General features: G+C 41.1%; 1 protein-coding gene across 1 annotated transcript; it reads right to left on the bottom strand.

Annotated features, from left to right (window-relative positions):
• Positions 1-172: 172 nt before the first annotated feature.
• Positions 173-18,960, bottom strand: skiv2l (SKI2 homolog, superkiller viralicidic activity 2-like). Its single transcript, XM_005936258.3, has 29 exons — positions 18,837-18,960; positions 18,383-18,501; positions 17,559-17,680; positions 17,216-17,333; positions 16,213-16,327; positions 16,016-16,090; positions 15,859-15,912; positions 15,606-15,763; positions 13,663-13,818; positions 13,375-13,520; positions 11,814-11,960; positions 11,643-11,727; positions 11,452-11,558; positions 11,107-11,253; positions 10,927-11,023; positions 10,605-10,817; positions 10,021-10,131; positions 9,286-9,397; positions 9,047-9,165; positions 8,163-8,294; positions 7,921-8,058; positions 7,721-7,825; positions 6,441-6,570; positions 6,199-6,325; positions 4,995-5,205; positions 4,123-4,233; positions 2,689-2,907; positions 2,161-2,301; positions 173-646 (listed from the first exon to the last, which is right to left on the bottom strand). The coding sequence occupies exons 1-29, from the start codon at positions 18,847-18,849 to the stop codon at positions 446-448; spliced, it is 3,729 nt and encodes a 1,242-aa protein (XP_005936320.1). The 5' UTR covers positions 18,850-18,960; the 3' UTR covers positions 173-445.
• Positions 18,961-18,981: the final 21 nt, after the last annotated feature.

The raw sequence follows: 18,981 nt of genomic DNA, 5'->3' as shown, positions 1-18,981 counted from the left end.
GACAGCAGGCTGGAACATCCCATTACAGCTCAACAAACGAGGCAGTCTCTGAATTGGATGGATCTCTCTCACCGCCCTCCCTCACACATCTTGTCCTCACATGATGACAGATTTGTAGTTAAGAAACCCAGAAGAATAGACCCATGCAAACAAACAAACAAAGGCAGGCTTTGAATAGAGATTTTTTTTATTACTGTACAATAAATTACAATGCAGCCCCCAACCCCCACCTCACAGTCTGCACTTTGGTCTGTTTGATTAAAACAAGTCCCTCCATCCTGCTAAGAATTTATATGTAAACATCAACATGTTTTGTAGGCACATTCAGCTCCAAACATGTGAAGACACTCTTGCCTCAATTATCTCCTCCCTGTACATCTCCCTCACCCCTCCACCTCAAAGAAAGCACTTGGCTTCAGGCACACCTCCCCCCTCCTGCCACCTTTCAGTGGGTGTACAGGGAGGCAGTGAAGACAATGTCCCTGCGGATGGCCAAGGAGGCCTTCTCCATCTTGCTCCCCAGGACAGAGTCTCCCACGATGCGGGCGGCCTGCCTCACCTCCTTCAGCACCTCGTCCAGGCGTTGGATGCAGCGGACCACCGTGCCCTCCTGGACGTCCGTGAGCTGGGCGATCTCTGCGAAGGGCTGGGACGGGACAGAGGAGGTGGTGAGTGACGAAGAGGAAACTTTAACAGCACGAATCACATCTTAAGTTTATCCATTCATAAAGTAAAGAAAGGAGACAGTTTCTATGGTAACATTCTGGTACTCCAGGATACTCTGTCTGGGGTGACATAAAGTGATAAACTCATTATATTTTGTAACATTAAATTGCATGTGATGAATAAAAACATGATTAGATTTGCAGGCAGCTTTAAAAAAAACAAAGAGCTTTTTAAGAACCACAAATCCTGATACCTGAAGCCAAAACTGAGAAGTTAGTGTTTACATTCTCATGATTGTTCAGAACATGCAGTTTGAGTAATCACACTACTTGTCTTCTAATCTTTGTCCTTATTTGCAACTGAATGATCGGGCTTGTTTTTGAGCTTTACTTTTCTTTTGGCAAGTACAAAGACCTGCAAAAATAAACCAGTGATGCTGTTTAACCGCTCTGCAGATCAGAAAAACAACAACAGAGTTTAAAACAATTTTCATATAAGAAGAAATCATCTTGGGTTTTTCTGAGTAAAGAAGTAAAGCTCAGAGGACAAAAGTGGAGTCAACATTTCAAAGAAATAGAGTAGTATCTACATTATAGCAGCAACTGATGGAGAGGAAATGCTACATGTAATGGGGGGGGGGGGGTGTAAGAATATTTCTGAGGTTGCGTATGTTGAGAAGACAACAGTTAATTTCTTAAGATTTGATAACACTTATTGTCAACACCCAGAATTGAAAGCAAGTCTGAATCTGCAAACAGCCATGTTGGAGTAAATATAAATGTCTTTTGGCTCTAACCTGGGACTGTAGATTTCAGGGAGTGTATTAATTTGGTAACTGCCAAAATTACTGGGTCATGTATTTGTTTAAAATCTTGTTAGCAGCCTGTAAGAAATCCATCACAAAGAAATGACAAAAACTGGATCCACCAACGCAAGACGAATGGCAGTTATGAAACTGAGTCACATGATAAGACTTCAGGAGGAACAGTGTTGAGAAAAATGGAAGAAAGAGGCCAAATCCAGGTGTCAATGACAGGTAATAGGAACAAATGATAGTATTTTTTTTTTTATTCCTTTTTGCTTTAAAGGGTTAAAAATAAATAAATAATCTTATAAATATCACCAGTCCCAGTAACAGCAGGGATTAAAGTGTAATCTCTGTCATCTGGCACTCAGTGTTGTCTTAATCTGGATTCTTCCCTCCTGTTTGGGGCTAAATGTGCTCATCAGGTAGGCAGAGCTGGTGGATTAATATTAATATGCGTTACACTTTCTCGTCTCAGCAGAGGAACAGCACATCTGTGACCCGATGACTTGTTAGGTGGATTTAAGAGGATCACGCTCACCTCTGCTCCGAGAGCCCCAGCAGACTGAAAACTGCTTTTACTTCCTCTGTTCTCAGTGAAGTCATTCCCACACATTCTTAGACACACTTCCTCTCACCAAAAGGTGTGACTGGGGTCAAATAAAGCCCAACAAAGTGTTAAACCTCACCATTCCCCTGGCCCAGCAGTAAACCACCTCTGTGAGGCCAAACTTGAACTGGCCTACAAACTCCTCAGCCGTCTGCGGTATCCCACACTCCCGCTGCAGTTCTCCGATGCGCTGAGCCACCGACTTCACCTGCTCGATGCCCTGGTAGAGAAAAAGGACAATATCGGGATGCTGAGTTTAGCTGGTGGCCGGATTTGATCATGTAGGTACAAGTGACTCGCTCTCCCGCCTCTCAGTGTGGACATTATGAACCTGCTTTACAAACCGCGTCGCTGTACTTCTGCTCTTCTAGTGTCTGCACTGCTACTTAAGTCATCACTAATTCAGGCTGCCATAAAGCTCCTTCGTGTTTAAGCAAAAGACTCGGCGAGTGATTTCAAAGTGAGGGAGTGACTGGGGTGAGTCAGGTGACGTGCCCTCGCCGTCCTTCCTGCGGGACGTTGTTCATCAAATGTGCACAGTGTCACGTGATGTGAGTGTTTGTGTGTGAGTGAGTGATAAGGAAAAAAAACTCCTCTGCCTCCTCACCTCCTGCAGCGTGTTGGTGATGTGCGGCTCCACTTGGGTGTTCTGAGTGAAGACCAGACAGGACAGCAGGGCGGCGCTCTCCTCGGGCGCCAGCGGGCTCAGGACGTTCTCGAACAGAAGCTCCGTCAGCAGCAGCTCGTGGCTGCTGATCTGACAGGCTACGCGGCCTTTCAGCTGCACTGCCCCGCCGCTGTCGATGTACTGGAGGGACTGAAGGACCTGAGGGAGGCCGGCGAGGAAAATAAACCTCTGAGTTTGTTTATTTTTGTGGAGTTTTGAAGGAAAAAGTGCTACTAAAACCTGGGAAACTATGCTAACAGATAAAAAATGTCAAGCATTCAACAACTTGAGTCCAGACTGAAAAATCTCACTGATATGAAATTTGAGGCGTAAGAAGAAATGTGGAGGGATTGCACTAGCTGTGACTGAAAGGTGGTGCAATCCCAGACATTTTACTGCAAAGGGAGCCTGAGGGAGTTCCTTATTGGTTCAATGTCCTGATGAGGATGACTGGATCCTCCATCACCTGACAAAGAGCTCATGCAAATGGCCGAGTGTGTGCACCATTACTGAACGTGCAGCTGAACGCTTTGAGCTCGTTTACTGCCTCAAACCAGCTCTTTAATATATATAATACTTAGGGCTGTCCCACATTTCTTTGGCAAGCAAGTTGCTGGTTCGATTCCAGATGTGCTGGTTCGATTCCACCTGTGGAGCCAAAAGTAGCATTGTATAACATTTGTACTTTGATTTACTGATTCAACTGTTGGGATCATATTCTGTGATGAGGCGGTGAATCTTTGTCACTTTTAAATAATTTTTTTCCTCAAGCGCCACCTAGAGGATGAATTTTGCTTCTCTTGTGACAGCACAGTGGGTAGAGTCTGCTTTAAGTGCTGAATAGCAAACATATGCATGTTAATACTAAATTCTATAATGGCAAAAATAAACAGCTTGTTAGCATCACTGTTAGCATAAGGTCATTTTTAAATATTAGCTCCTTTCTTTGTCTCTAAATTAAATATTTGTAAATTTTTTTCACCCATTTTAATGCTTTTATTAGAGACATAATCAGCAGAGAAAGACAAACGCAGCACAGATCCCATCTGGACTCAATCGAGGACAATGTAGCAAACTTCTGATGTCTTGGGAATTATTGAGATTATCAAAAACCTCATTTAAGCAAACTCTGACTTTTGGGAAATTGTGATGGGAACTTTTTTTTATGTCTAAAGGTATTATAAATTCAATAATTCATAGACCTACGATCACACAGGAAGATGACGAAGAGGAAAATATTCCGATCTGAGAAGCAACCGAGAGGTCTTTACACTTTTTTTTTACTCAGTAAATGACTGACTGATAAAAATAGCCGGTGATTCATTTTTCTGCCAACGGACAGAAACGCGTCAGGATAAAGACTCTCATCCAAACCTTGATCCTCTGGTGGTATTCTGGCAGCAGAGTCAGAGACTGGTCCGACACAAGGAAGAGGAGCTGGTCCAGCTCTTCCTGCAGGCTCATCCTCTCCTTAATCCGAGCAAACTGACACACACAGACACACAGGATACTCAATTTGAGAAATGAAACAGCAGAACTTGGCCTAAATCCAGTGAATTCAACAGAGAAGAAGATAATAAAAAACTTCTGTACTCTCATTAACGCATCTTTAGCTAACGCAGCTTTAAACCACTGAGGACGATCTCCACACCGCCAATTTTTATTACCCACAAGGTTGAATAAAGACATAAGGAAGTGTGAATGTGCAGTGATAACAGGAGACACTGATACTGCAAGTAAGAGCTTGTTATCTTGCAGAGTAATGAGAGAGAGTGTGTGTGTGTGTGTGTGTGTGTGTGTATTGGTGGCTCAAATAACACGCTGTGCCTGTGAGACAGTGATGAGCTGCAGCTATGAGCCTATATGGGTAATTATAGAAGCAGTCAGCTCAGATTCTTGCATCTTATCTCCCCAATGAAGCTGCCAGGAAGACAGGAGAGACGGCACAGGAGCAGAGATCTGGTTTTTGAGTTTGATGTTATTATTGTGAAATTAGAACAGGGGGGAAAAATTGGAAGGATAAAAAGAAACTGGCGGTGTTGTGAGAAGGGAGAAACGAGAGACGCTATCAAGGAGGGGGGCCGGTCTTATGTAAGGATGTTAATTAGCTGCATAGATGTGTAACTGCTGCACAAAATAAATGTGATTTTCTTTCTTTATGAGCAAACACTCGGGCTGAGACACTTTTCTCATTGCAGGATATTTTAAAAACTGTCGCGCGCACACGCACACACACAGACACACACCTGCTCTGCGAACATGGGTGAGTGGATGCAGTTGAAATCTCTGAGGCTGTCTTGCAGCACACGGAGCCTCATGTTGGCCTCCACCACATCAACGCTCTTCAGCTGGAGGTCATTGACGGGGTCAAGGGTTGCTATGCCACCAGGGTTAGCCTCTGCCAATCGAAGCAGCTCCTGTGTCGCCGTGGAGATGGCTTGACCAGGAGGGTCAAGCCTAAAGGACAAAGGGAAGTGATGAAGATTTTTAGCTTGACAGTGTAGACTGATCTGAGAAATACAAGAAAATGGCAACAACAACAAAAAAGGCCAGATATTTTTAAACTATAGCAGTGACAAAAAAGAAAAGGTGGCAATCCATCTGGTAGAGTGATGAGGCCCTTTTCATTTCTCCCTGTAAACCCTGTCAATATCTGTACTGTCGCTTTCATAAGAGAACAAAAAACACAGTAAAAACCAGCTAAAAATAAAAGAAAATACAAAAGAAAATCAATAAAGATATGTAATTATGAAGCACAACCAGCAACAGAATTAGACAAATGTATATATTTTCACCTCCTACTTCATTAGGTACACCTATTCAGCTACATATTACATGCCAACATTTAATCAGCCAATCACATGGCAGACATTCAGTGGAATTAGGTATGTAGACATGGTCAAGACAACCTGCTGAAGTTCAAACTAAGCATCAGAATGAGGAAGAAATGTGATTAAAGTGATTTTGAACGTGACATGGTTGTTGGTTGAAGTATTTCAGAACTGCTGGTCTCCCAGGACTTTCCCACACAACCATTTGTAGGCGGATAGAAAGGCAACAGTAACTAAAATAACCACTAACTACAACCAAAGTATGCAGAAGAGCACCTATGAATGGGCAACTTATTAAAACCTCGGAGCAGGTGACAAACTGAGGTTACAATTCAACCAGGAAAAATGTTGCCTGGTATAATGAGTCTTGATTCTTCCTGCAACATTCACATAGTCGGGTCAGAATTTGGGGTATATAACATGAAAGCATGTGAGAGATATTTTCTTGGCACATTTTTGGCTTCTTAGCACCAACTAAACATTGTTGCTGATCATGGTGATCCCTTATGACCCATCTTCTGATGGCAGTATAACACGCCGTTTCACGCTGTTGAAATAGGATCCTCATTAGAAAAATAAATAAAGTTCTTAAATCACGACAAAGACAACAAATGCATACTTGAATCGTGGCTGTTGCCTCTTGTTGTAATTATCGATGATCCTTTCTGGAATCACTTTGAGGGTTTTCACCGTGATGGCTGAGATGTCCTGAAGCTTCAACTTCTGCACCGTGTGGCTGCAGGGGCCTGATGAACGTTAAAGGCAAAACAGAAAATTAATTACATCAACTAATTGAAAAGTGGTTCGTGAAAGCGATCACACAGAGCTGGCTAGCATCTGCAGCTAACCCCACCTCCTCACCTTCAGGTATGAAGAGAGACGTGTTGTGGAGGTGAGGCAGAGCGGCGTTGTCGTTGCCTTTTCCTTCCTCGTTGCCCTTCTCACAGATGATGAGGGCTGTGAAGGTGCGGTTCACAGAGGCACTGGACACCTGACGCACAGAGAAAAGTCAGAGAACGATACGGGAGCAAGGACACTGTACACTGTTCACACATGAGGGAGATCTGTGGCAATCCAAACACATGCAGGTTGGGTGACGCAGAAACTCTACACCACCCTCTGCTGAGAATGAGCGTCTGGATGCATTTCCTCTTTTACTGGTGACCCGTTCAGCTTTTATGTCACCTGTCTCACCAGTGAGACCAGAGGCTGGGCACAGAGCTCATATGGAGACTTGTTCAGCTCAACATCGCCGACAATATTATTTAAGAAAAAAATCTTCTTTGTGACTCTGTATCACTTTCTGATTGTCTCACTGTCCATAACATTTTCCCATTTTCCTTTTGCCACGATGTTCATCAACTAATTCCTCCACTTTAGCCCAGAGTTGATCTAATAGGCAGTAGCCACTGTCAACAGAGAGCAAACTCAGCACATAGGATACGGTCCGTACATGGTTCACAAAACACGGGTATTTCAAAGAACAGACCCTCAGCCTTAATTTGAGCAGATAAAACAAAAGTAATGTACTGACTTTGAACATCTAAGCACCAAAGCAACCTATAAATAACACAAACTTCATTAGAAAAAAAACAACAGAGCTGAAGAGCCTGATTAATAGTTCCGTTTTATTTATTCTTTTTAGGCAAAACAACGTCTTTGGTACCAATTTTTTAAATTTTATTTGTGTGAGCAAAGAATTTGAAACCAGATGATTTTAGGTTATTGTTTACTTTCTGTGTATTCATCTCACTGGAGGAATTAACGACAATGAAACATGCATCAAACTAGCAACTTTCACTTTTCGCTCAATAATCAGCCATTTTTTAATCCTAGTTTGCATTTTTATACAAAATCTGATTATTTATTTCACTTGTCAATTGCCACTGTTACATAATTCTACACAAATAAGCTATTCTTTTCTTTATGAAATAAATCCTATGTAAGATTTAGCCCCTCTTTAGGTTTTTATCTTTTGCACAGCACAATCAGGTAAGTGTCTGATTGCTCATGCATCCACAGTCACACAAAACCGTCTTCATCCACAAGTAGTATCTGCTCTGAAACAGATAATATGACCCCAAATAGTCCTGGTGTCACAGAATAGCTGTGGTTGGGTGTCACACTGAATATACACCTACCTGTAGGATAACTCCTAAGGCGTTGAGATGCTGTTTGTTGTTAACTACAATGACTCGACCCACTGAGAGAGCCTTGAGCCCATTCACAGACTCCAGAATAGCGTGCTGAGATTGAGACGGGGAGGAAATGATAAAGGTAAACAAGCAGCTGATTAAAGCTGTATGAATGTAATCGTGATTCTGAATATGTGCGAGTTTACCTGGACTGCTTCTGTGGTTTTCTTCAGCTCGGTGACCGTGTGGTAGTAAGGCAACAGGTCAGAGAGCTGGCCCTCTGTGTCCACGGAGGGCACAGCGGACAACATCTGCTTCAGCTGGCTGATCCTCTTCTCGTGGGTCTGCAGCAGCAGCAGCAAGACAGATGAAAAAGAAACATTTCTCAGCTGCTCTTAGACAGGAAACATGTTACAGAGCAACAATTCAATGAAGCTGTAAATGTTACCTGAGTATCTCTGTGGCTTTCAGAGAAGCTCCTCCTCATCATGTCGGTCACACGGAGGGCTTCGACTCGCAGCAGGTTGAGGATCATGGTGTAAGTCAGTCTGAACTGGGACTGGAGAAGGGTGGGCTTACCCTGAGGGAGACACACAGGAAGAAGAGTCAGCACAGAAATGGGATGCAAACCATTTTCTAAAGCTAGAAAATCAAAACTGCTCTGATTCCAATTCATCTACTGACGCCACTGATTTCTTTTTTAAAGCATAACACTTTGTAATTGCTTACAGCCACACCACCCAGCGTATGCCTGATCTCACCCCAGCAGATTTTGTATTTACTTGGGTTATCTTAGCCTAATATTAGGATTTGTTTAATGATATGAAACATATGCAAAAAAGAAACTAACAAACCAACAAATATAGGAAAGAGGAAAATACTTTTTCACAGCACTGTACATCTCAAAAATTAATATCAGCCTTGAAAGTCCAGAAATATTGTGAAAAAAAGACCACAGCCTATTTAATTTTGCACCATCTGTAGAAGAGGAGGCTCTGGCTTTCTACATTTACAAAAGAAAGTAAAGCATCCATGAAAGAAAAAAGGATAAAAAACACAATTTGTGTTTCAGTTCCACACTGAACCCAAAGCAGTGCTTTTCAAACTGGCACAGAGGGAGACTGTGTTAAAATAGCCCACTCAACTGTGTAATTAAATGTTAAATGAATAACGGAGCGTGCAACACCTTCCTTGAATCACAGCCAAAATAAACAAGCGGTGCAGCTTTGCTTTAGATGTGGAGAGATGGGTACCGAGAGACTTGAGTGGAACGATGTATAAACCCACGCGGCAGGTAGATGTTATGAAATGAAACCCTGCTGCGGCCCTCACCAGCATCATGACGTGCAGATCCGCCATCTCGTGAACGCCGGCTTTACACAGAATGATCACAGTGCCCGTGGCGTCCAAACCTCTCCGGCCCGCTCTGCCCGCCATCTGAATATACTCACCTAAAAATATGGTTCATGGCATGAGCACAGGTCTCAAAATGCTTGTTTTTCCTCAGCTACAATTTATCCTCAAGGACTAGAAAGCATTAGTGATGGCGGCTGAGATGGAGAGTATCAAACCTGGCAGCAGATTTCGGAAGCCGGTTCCATCATGTTTCCTGATGCTGTCGAACACCACGGTCCTGGCGGGCATGTTCACTCCCATCGCAAAGGTCTCGGTGGCAAACAGCACCTGGGAGAGGAAGGGAAGATGCAGACAGCTGGTAGAGCTATTTTTATTTGCAAATGAAGGTGAGTGTAGCAAATAGGTGGGGTTGCAGCACAAAATTGTCTCTTTTTCCTCTGATCTCATTCTTCCAAAGAGAAAACAAGCCCTGTAGCTACATCTCATCCAAGATTCAGCCTGCAGGCTCACTAACCATCATCCGCTTTTCTGACCACAGCTATTACAGAGAAATTCCAAGTCATTTCCATCAAATACTTCCCCACCTGATCATCACAGATTTGCTTGAGAAAACAAATTCCAAGAAAAAGACGCACTTGATATTAAGATACATATTTGTTTTCACAGAATTCTCTGATTCGCTAATTGTGCATAACTTTAGTTTTTTCCTCACTGCAGCGTTACTGACGATATTAGTGCAGGTGGTTACACCACAGATTAACATCTGCACCCCATGAGACCATTAATACTTATGTATTAAGTGTGGTGCATTGCTCCCTCTGCCACAATAATCTCAATAACATCCTCTAGTGTGTGTTGCACCAATATTTTCAAAAGCATGATTTCAAACACAGCTGTGGTCCAAGCCACATTAGCATCATAGCTTTGTTTCAACTTCCAGTCACGCTCACCTTTACGAGGCCTCTGGAAAAAAGCATCTCAATGACCTCCTTCAGGATTGGCAGGATCCCGCTGTGATGGACTGCGATTCCTCTCTTCAACAGGTCTCTCATGAGCAAGATCTAAAAGAAGACCCCAATGACAAGTTTAATGTTACATTAACATGTTCTATTGTGGGCAAAACACCATAAATCTTTGACTGGAAGTCAGTTTAAGTGTGCTGCAAATTAAGCCGCTGTTTAAGAAAAGTCTAAAATCCTAAAATGCACAAAGAATCAGTCATTTTCAAATTAAAATTTATTGTATTTACGGAAATAAATTAATTATGCATATTCTTTCATGTCCATGTTGAGTGTATGTAAACTAACGACGTCTGTGCATATGCTGCAGTGAAACTGCACACCAGAATAGCAAATCTTTTTATATGCCTTCATTATTATGATGAATATATTGTACCTAGGGGAGCTTTTTGTTCCAGATGATTATTAAATACTCATATAAAAGAAGAAATTATCATTCATCACAATTCAGAAAGCAGCCTGTATTAACAGTCTGGGGGAGAGGAAAAGCAGGGCCCCTGCTGACTGCTCGTTACCTGAGGCAGCTGCCGGTCTGCTCCTCGGAGGCGAGTGAGACTTTTCTGGAAGAAAGAGTGAATTTCCGCCTTCTCTATGGAGGTGGTTAGGTCCATGGAGTCCAGCGAGCGGGCGTTCTCGTCACAGCGTGTTCGAGAAAAGGTGAACGCAACCACCGGGGTCTGCTGCCGCTGGGACAGGAAGTGCAGCAGGGTGAGCCACACTGATCGGTCCTGTGGGGTGAAGCAAATAATAAAAAAATAGGGAGATGGATGAAAACAGGAAATAAGAGGATGACTTGGAGAGAAATCAAAAGGCAAAATAGTGACAAAAGAGAATTACCTGACTAGCGGTGGTGTTTTGAGAGGTGTTTTTTGTGCCAAATGACTGAGCATGTTTGCTGGTGCGCTCCTTCTTAGCATCAACGGCTGCGTAGTATCTGAACAAGAAACACAACTTCCTCTTTGAGAAACAACTTCAAGAAATTATTAACTAGGGAAGCACCACGCGGCGAAGCTGTACCCTTTAGTGAGGAAGTTTCCTGTAGCATCCACCAGCAGGAACATCTCTTTCTGAGTCTTGGTGCTGTTCCCCGTGTACAGATAATGCTCCAAGGGCACGGGTCTCTTTAGTGTGCTGATCACATAAATGTGCCTCTTCTTAATACGACTGGAGTAAAAAAAAAACAAAAAACAATAATAAGGGCGAGACAGAGAAATGCAATTAATGGCGGAAGCTGAAGTCTTGCTTTGAATCGTTTTGTGCGAGAGCAGATTTCTAAAGGAGAATTACCGACTGCAGCCACTGTCACCACTCCACAATTAGCTCTCTAATGCTCAGTGGCTGCTGTCAGCGTGGTGCACCTACCCGATCCACTCACTGAACTCCAGAGCGTTTGGCACTGTGGCGCTGAGGAGAATGATACTGACGTGATCGGGAAGCATAATCAGAACCTCCTCCCACACAACCCCTCTCTGAGGAAAGCAAACACGAGAGGAAAGTCAATTAACCTCGAAAATCAGCTGGAAAAAAATGAATCCGTGGGAGCGCTCCCTGACCTCAGCGTCGTTGATGTAGTGAACCTCGTCGAAGATCACCCACTCCAAGTCCCTGATGACCTCTGAACCGTTGTAAAGCATAGACCTGAGAGGGGAGAGGACGGAGCAATCTAGAAACTTTACTCTACTGAATACGTTGCTTCTAATATATACAACAAACAGTCCGAGCACCTGAGGATCTCAGTGGTCATGATGAGGCAGGACGACTCAGGACTGAGCTGGACGTCGCCCGTAAGGAGTCCAACGTCCCCAAATGTGTTTTTAAAGTCTCTGAACTTCTGATTGGACAGAGCCTTGATAGGAGATGTGTAGATGGTCCTTTAAAAACACAAGAAAGAGAGAGAGAGAGGAAAATAAACCTCTAATAAACCTCTGCAAAGAAAAAACACTTTAATCTGGATGTTATAGGTCTAATTATGTATTAAATATATATATTAGAAGACTACAGACTGTGAAGTCTAATAATGCCAAACAAGAACAAAATAATGACATTAAAAACTTTATGTTCGACCACAACACTAAACAGCTGTTTACCCGTTATACAAAACCTGTTACTTGCCTCACTGTCAGGTAACAGATGATAACAACAAGCAGTAACAGACTTCAGATTAAAGGGTTACATATGTTAAATGTATCGATTCCTGCATTAAGTATAGAAAAATTAAAAAACAAACACCAGTCGATAAATATAAGTCACCAAGTATCAGCCATCCATTGGATAGGAAGGAAAACAGTGTAAATGTTTGGAAACGCAAAGTATTTGACTTTTGTGCCACCTAGTGGTTGTGTCAGAATAACAAAGACTGTGAAAGTGCCAACAAAAGCTGCTTTTATTCTGGGGTGTAATATTTATTTATTTGAATCTAAGTCATGTTAATCATCTGCCACAGAACAGTTTGAAGTAAACCTTAAATAAGAAACTTAGCCATAATATAACCACTCTATCATTACCTAATGGTGAGACTCCTGCTATTAACTCATTCACTGCCAGCCATTGGCAGTGAATGAGTTAAACCCATTGACTCATTCACTGCAATTGACGGCTATAGACGTCAATGGCAGTGAATGAGTTAAAATATTAAAAGTAAGTTTTTACTATTTATTTTATGATTTAGTTATGTCACTTTAATCTGTCTGTGTTTGTTTACTGTCCTCAAAGCTACATGATCGGGAGTCAAATGTCAGCAGTGGCTCAGGTGACATCGTGAATTGTGAATCTCAAGTGAATCGTCCGTATGATTAAAAGTACTGTTTTATTTATATATTATTATTGTATATTATAATTTAAAATGTCGCAGCAGAGCATTTCCAGCTTGTTCCATTCTTTACTGGGGATTTATGTACTTTCATTTTAAGTACATGAATTAAGTTCATCTTGTCTTCTTTCTTCCTGGTGTAGAGATATCAGTGGTTTTGTAACGTATTCATTTGTATTCGTATTTAAAAAGTATTTATATAGTGCTTTTTTATTCCTATGAAGCACATGTTTTACACATGTAGAACTTTCATCAGGAGCAATTTGGGGTTCAGTATCTGGCCCAATGATGTGACATGTGGAGCTGGGGATCAAACCACCTTCGGCAGACAACTATGTGAGCTGTGAGTCACAGCTGTCTCGTGTCATTAGTGTTTCTTGCTTCTTTTCCAGCCTTGGAGACAAGAACAACCTCTGTCTTACAGCTTGTACTGAAAAAGGGTTTAGCTCACCTCTGAGCTGTGCACAAATACACACCTCGTCATGTGTTTCTGTGAGAGAGCGATGGCGTACTCGGCCACCACTGTTTTTCCAGCAGACGTGTGCGCGGCCACAAACACGGAGTCGTGAGCTTCCAGCCTCAGCACGGCCTGCTTCTGGAAAACATCGAGCTCAAAAGGCCACTGCAGCAGAGAAACAGGAAAAAAAGAAAAAGGTTTTCACTTAACAGCTCACCACATGCCGTGTTCAGAGAAGCAACAGAGAGAGGTGAAAATATCAAAATAAGACAAATGGATTTTATTTTTTTTTATGTTGAACCCAAACCTTGAAAGCTGGGTTTGGGATGCGTTTGTGGAAGTCATCGCAGGGTGATGTTATATTCACAGGAATGGCCCATTTCTTGTTTTCCTCTGTGTTCTCTTTTAGCTTTGATTTCTCTTCTTTTCCTTTCTCTGGAGGAGACGAGGATGACGCAGCATCCTGCAGGCAGAGGAGAAGGAAACAAAGCTGTTCATATTTAGCAACACTCGACAGTTAACTCACATCAATTTTCTTTTATTTTAATGTCTGTTTCCTGCTATGCGAATAGCAGCATTTATTTTTACAAATTCTGCACTGGAAAAAAACTGAATTAAATTCAGAACTAAATACTGAAAATAGCTTTATCAACACCACAATTAAAGGATGAATGCAGGAGAGAAGGATTTCCAGATTTTACCTCTCGTCTTTTCTTTCTGCATCTATGACAACAAAGAACTGCAACTCACTGAGCACCACAAGCTCATGTACATTAGCCTCTGGGCTAAATCTAGTTGGACAGTCATGGTCTTTAAAATTAACTTCTAGGGAGAGAAATGTGATGGTGGGCAGTAGTGTTAGGTATATTATAGGAATATTATACTGTACTAAACAACCGTGCTCCTGACTATCTCACCGACCTCCTCAGTCTCTATACTCCCAGCCGTTCTTTACGATCATCTGGTCAGTTACTTCTGGCCCAGCCCGGGCACCGTCTGAAGACTAGGGGTGATCGTGCCTTTGCCTCAGTAGCACCAAACCTATGGAATACTCTTCCTGCTATCATTCGTGCCTCTGACTCCATTCGGTCCTTTAAAGCATGCTTGAAAACCTGGCTTTTCCGACATGCTGATTGTCACCGCTCATTAATTTCTGTATCGTTACTCATTTCTCTGGATTATCGTGAATTCTCCCTATCCCTACTTACTAATGCCTTTGTTTGTTTTTGCTATTTTACCTTGTTTTAATGACTTACTGTTCAGTGTAATCATTTTACTGTTTATTCCTTACTGTGAAGCACTTTGGTGTACTCCCTGGTTTTAAATGTGCTATATAAATAAAATTGCATTGTACTCGGTACAATTCAAAGAAAGAATAAAAGAACGCATTCATGCCTGATACCAAACTTGCTTCCCATATTTCAAATTTTTCATTCATTTTCAAACGGTCTGTGTTTGAATTCATCTTCAGGGTTTCTCCTTGTTTAAAACCGGCTTTTGAGGGTTGGTGATACACATGTAAGAGTATGTTACTCAACAGATCTCCATGTGTTTGAATCCATTTCAAGTTAATTGAGTAAATGGCACCTCTTACATTTTAGGTGAATCTCCTTTGGTGGAGAACTAAATTATGCTCAATGCATAAAAAACCCAACCTGTATATCAAAACTTTGTTTAAAGGTTGTCAGACGTCCACGTGACATCAGGCAGTATGTTTTTAAAAAAAGCAAATACGACATTCATTTGATTGTATAATGACTGTGGTCAAGAAACATATTTGCCCTTTACATGCATCTACATGTAAATGACATCTCTAAAAGTGTTATGTCTCACTGTGGGATGCACCGTGTTACTGTGGTAGAAGTTACGTTTGGTAGTACTGCTGCCTTGAGGAAGAAGGTTCTGGGTTCAGGTCTACTGGTTGGCTAACAGGCAACCACTTTTCTTTTTTCAATGTTTGTTCAAGATCTAAGTTTTCACCTTCGAACCAAACCTGAGCATTAAGATGTCGGGCAAAACTTCCTTTTCACTGAGTGTTTGCTGGGTGGGAACCATCTCAATACACAACACAGGCGAATTTGACCACATGTAAAACTTCTCCCATCATATTAACCTTCACATTTTTAATCGAGCTGTTTGCTATATTTACTTAAAGATATTGCACTAATATTTATCATTCACAGTCATTCATTTCAGGGAGTATAATCTGAAGAAAAGCATTTTACCAGATATCTGAAATAAAAGATGTACCTTGATGCCCAGGTCTTCAAGACTGTTTGTTCGTGGTAGTTTGGGGGCATCTTCACTTTCTTTGTCTTTCTCCTTCTCCTCAAGCTGCAAACCACTAATGCCTTCCACGGTAGACAGGAGCGACATGAGGTTGACCTCTGGCTTCGCTATTTTGGCATCTTCAGGATACAATTTTAAAAAGACAAAATCATTAATTTATCTACTTTTAGACCATGTAGTATTTTTTTTTTGTTGGGACAGTCTGAGTTCTAACCTTTGTCAGTAAAGTCCATCCCAGCTTTCAGTCCAGGGGCCACCTTCAGTAAAGCTATAAAAGAGTAATGACAAACTCAAACTCTAAGAGGTAAAATAATAAAATATGTTTGACTTTATTTTACGTTGATCCTGCTTAAAAGAGGGAAAAAAATCACCACTCTCAAAGTCAATTTCCTCCTCCAGCTCAGATTTCTTCTTGATTTGTTCAAGCGTCAGTTCCTCCATTCCTCCTGTGACAATAACAACAAGAATATTAATAGATAACAAAACTCCTCAGTTTCGACATCTGAACTAAAGAAAGATACAGGAAATCACTAAGAAAAAATGCTTTGAATGAATGAAAGAATCTCACCGGGGAGGAACGGGTAGTTGGTGTTGCTTCCTCGAAGGCTTTCAGAAGGAGGCCCAGGCTGGCGCTGCAATGACAGCGAGTTCTTTGCAGACAGGCCGGTGTTCTCCAGTAACACCTACAGGTGAAAAAAAGAAGAAGAAAGAATATAGACCCAAAATGAAATGAATCAAGCCAACCTTTGATTACAGTGATAATGCGCAGGACCATAATGATAACCTGCTGCTAGACTCTGACTCTTCAATATGAACAAACAGATCTGACGATAAAAGCAGAAGTGAAAAATAGTGACAACTTGAGTGTGAAAATTTTGTTTTTGTTTTTTAAATTAAATCTAGGTGGCCCTAAAATCTAAAAGATCTATTTTTTTCCAAAATGGATAAAATCAGTCTTGAAAAATATGTATAGAAATATGCATGTAAAGTTTTGACCAATGACACAGTTGCTATACACAACCACAGTGAATTTCAAATCAAACAATCAAGATTTGATCGAAAAGCAAACTTGGCTTAATTCAAGGAGTTTAACAAAAGTTTTAACTGTTAAGGAATTACAGCCATTTAATACACAGTCCTCTAATTTCATAGGCTAAAAAGAAACTGGATAATTGATTGACAAGCAGTTTTATGATTAGGTCAGGCCTGTTCCTTCATTCTTCCATGACACATTAAATAAGAGAAAAGCTCTGGGGTTGATTCCAAGAGTTGGGCTTGCATTTGGTAGCTGTTCACTGGATCACTAAAAAGCCTAAAGAGATGCTGAAGAATGTGAAGGAGACCATTTTTAGGGTGAAAAAGCCAAATTAAACTTCTCAGAGAGTAAGGCATCTCCAAAAAAAAGAAGTTGATCCAAGTATTAAAATGAACCACATATTTAAAATAACAACAAATATTTAAAGCTGAAACAGCAAAGCACTTTTAATAAACAATAAGATACTCTTTGTCAGGTTCAATAATGATTTGACAATAATGATTTTATTTTAATAAGGAAAATGTTGCCACGTTACCTCAGTGAAGTCCAGCAGCATTCCTGTGGTTGGATCTCTGACAACAGACAGTCCCGAGTGAAGCGGAGATGGACAACAGTTGAGCAGAGAGTCAACGTCAACCTTCCTCTGGGTCACCCTGATGAGAACAGCAACACACACACACACACACAAAAATCACATCTTTAAACATATGTTGATTTTAACCCAATAATAATTACAATATCAGATTTGACTTTCCCCCCGTAGACACGTTAGATTTCAGGAAGCAATGATGTCAAGAAACTCTCTTAATTATTTAGTGAAATCAATAAATATGCCTATTAGTGTTTTTTTTAATTAGCAATATAACAAACATAAATACTTGAGAAACTTCTGGAAGGCAAAGTCTTTGTCGTGTATAGGAAGCCATGCAGGGTCTCTTAAAAACTGTTTCTCTACTTCTGTCTCCAGGTTCAGGTTTGTGGGAGGAAGCCCGTGAGGGAGCTGTGGATGGAAAAAAAAAGAGATCAGAGAGACATCCTGAAGAGCCACATAAACAAAACAAGTCAAATAATTCCCCTATATTTACATAAGTTATAAATGAACACCATCAACTATCCCCCAAAGATAAAACACAATAAAATCTTATTTAATATAAGCAATCAGCTAAGGTGAAACTAAACCATAATGTTAAGTCACTTAGATAATATGAAATTTTAATAAGCATCACTTTGAATAAGTTCTGAAGAAGCTAAATGTGCTAGATTAGGTGACTTGAATACAAAAATGTATGGGTAAAGCAATTGTACAAGGATTGGCTTTATTTGTTTTTGTTTTTATTTTGTTTCTTGTATCTAAAGTAATTCTCATTAGGAAACAAATAAATTAAATATTTTAAAGTCTTTGGGTCAACCCCTCGATTTGTATCTACTCCCGTGTTTATTTCAGAATGGGGAAAAAGTAGGTCTACATAGGTTTTCACTCACAGTGCATAATCATAATACAAGGGAACAGGGCTTTAGTCTTAAAAAGCTCCACTGCAACGGCATCAGTGATTTCCAATCACAAGCCCGGAAGCATGCCATTATCGTTGAGTTGAAGAATTCTTAATCCTTTACATTAGGTTGTAACACAGACCAAATCATTTTATTGGACTACAACTTAGCTAAAATAGTATGAGTAAACAGTATCTTACTCCTTACTGACCGTGCTATGTGGAGGTAAAGACTGGCCGGGCACGGGGTGTGTGATAAGCTCAAACCTGCCAGAGCATCCCATCTCCAGCAGGGACATGGGCAGATCCATGGGGCCCGGAGGGGGCACATCTGCAGAGAGACAACATAAAGAGTCTGAATGGATGAGCAAGCACACATTCACGCAGGCTGCATTAAAAAGATGAAGAAAAAGACTGTCAGGTTAAATTAACCATTTATCTGGTCGTATTTATTCCGTAAATGCTTAACGGATATTACCACACTTACTTGCTGATTAGCTAAATATTAAATCTGTGCTTTATGAGGGTGCAGAAAGAAGCTACTCTGTTAGCCATAGCATCATAAGCTACATCAATGGAGCTAGTTAACCAAAAATAAACATAATACAGTTAGATATTTATAATTATTTAAGGAGCGGGCATGACAAATTACAACCCACAACGTACTTAGTCTATCCATGCCCCCACAGTCGTTAACGAAAGCTAAAAGTTGCCACAAAGTAGTTGCTGCAGTGGCCACGGAAGTTGCCAAAATTGACAAGCGGAAGTGGCTAGCAAAAAACTGCTCGACTGAAACGCAAAGACATAAAAT

This window comes from Haplochromis burtoni, unplaced genomic scaffold (assembly GCF_018398535.1).
Source record: "Haplochromis burtoni strain Fernald_Lab_line unplaced genomic scaffold, NCSU_Asbu1 Contig_200, whole genome shotgun sequence".
In the NCBI taxonomy this organism is placed as follows: domain Eukaryota; kingdom Metazoa; phylum Chordata; class Actinopteri; order Cichliformes; family Cichlidae; genus Haplochromis; species Haplochromis burtoni.
The sequence above is the reverse complement of the archived record's forward strand: the minus strand, read 5'-3'. Positions and strand labels throughout refer to the sequence as shown.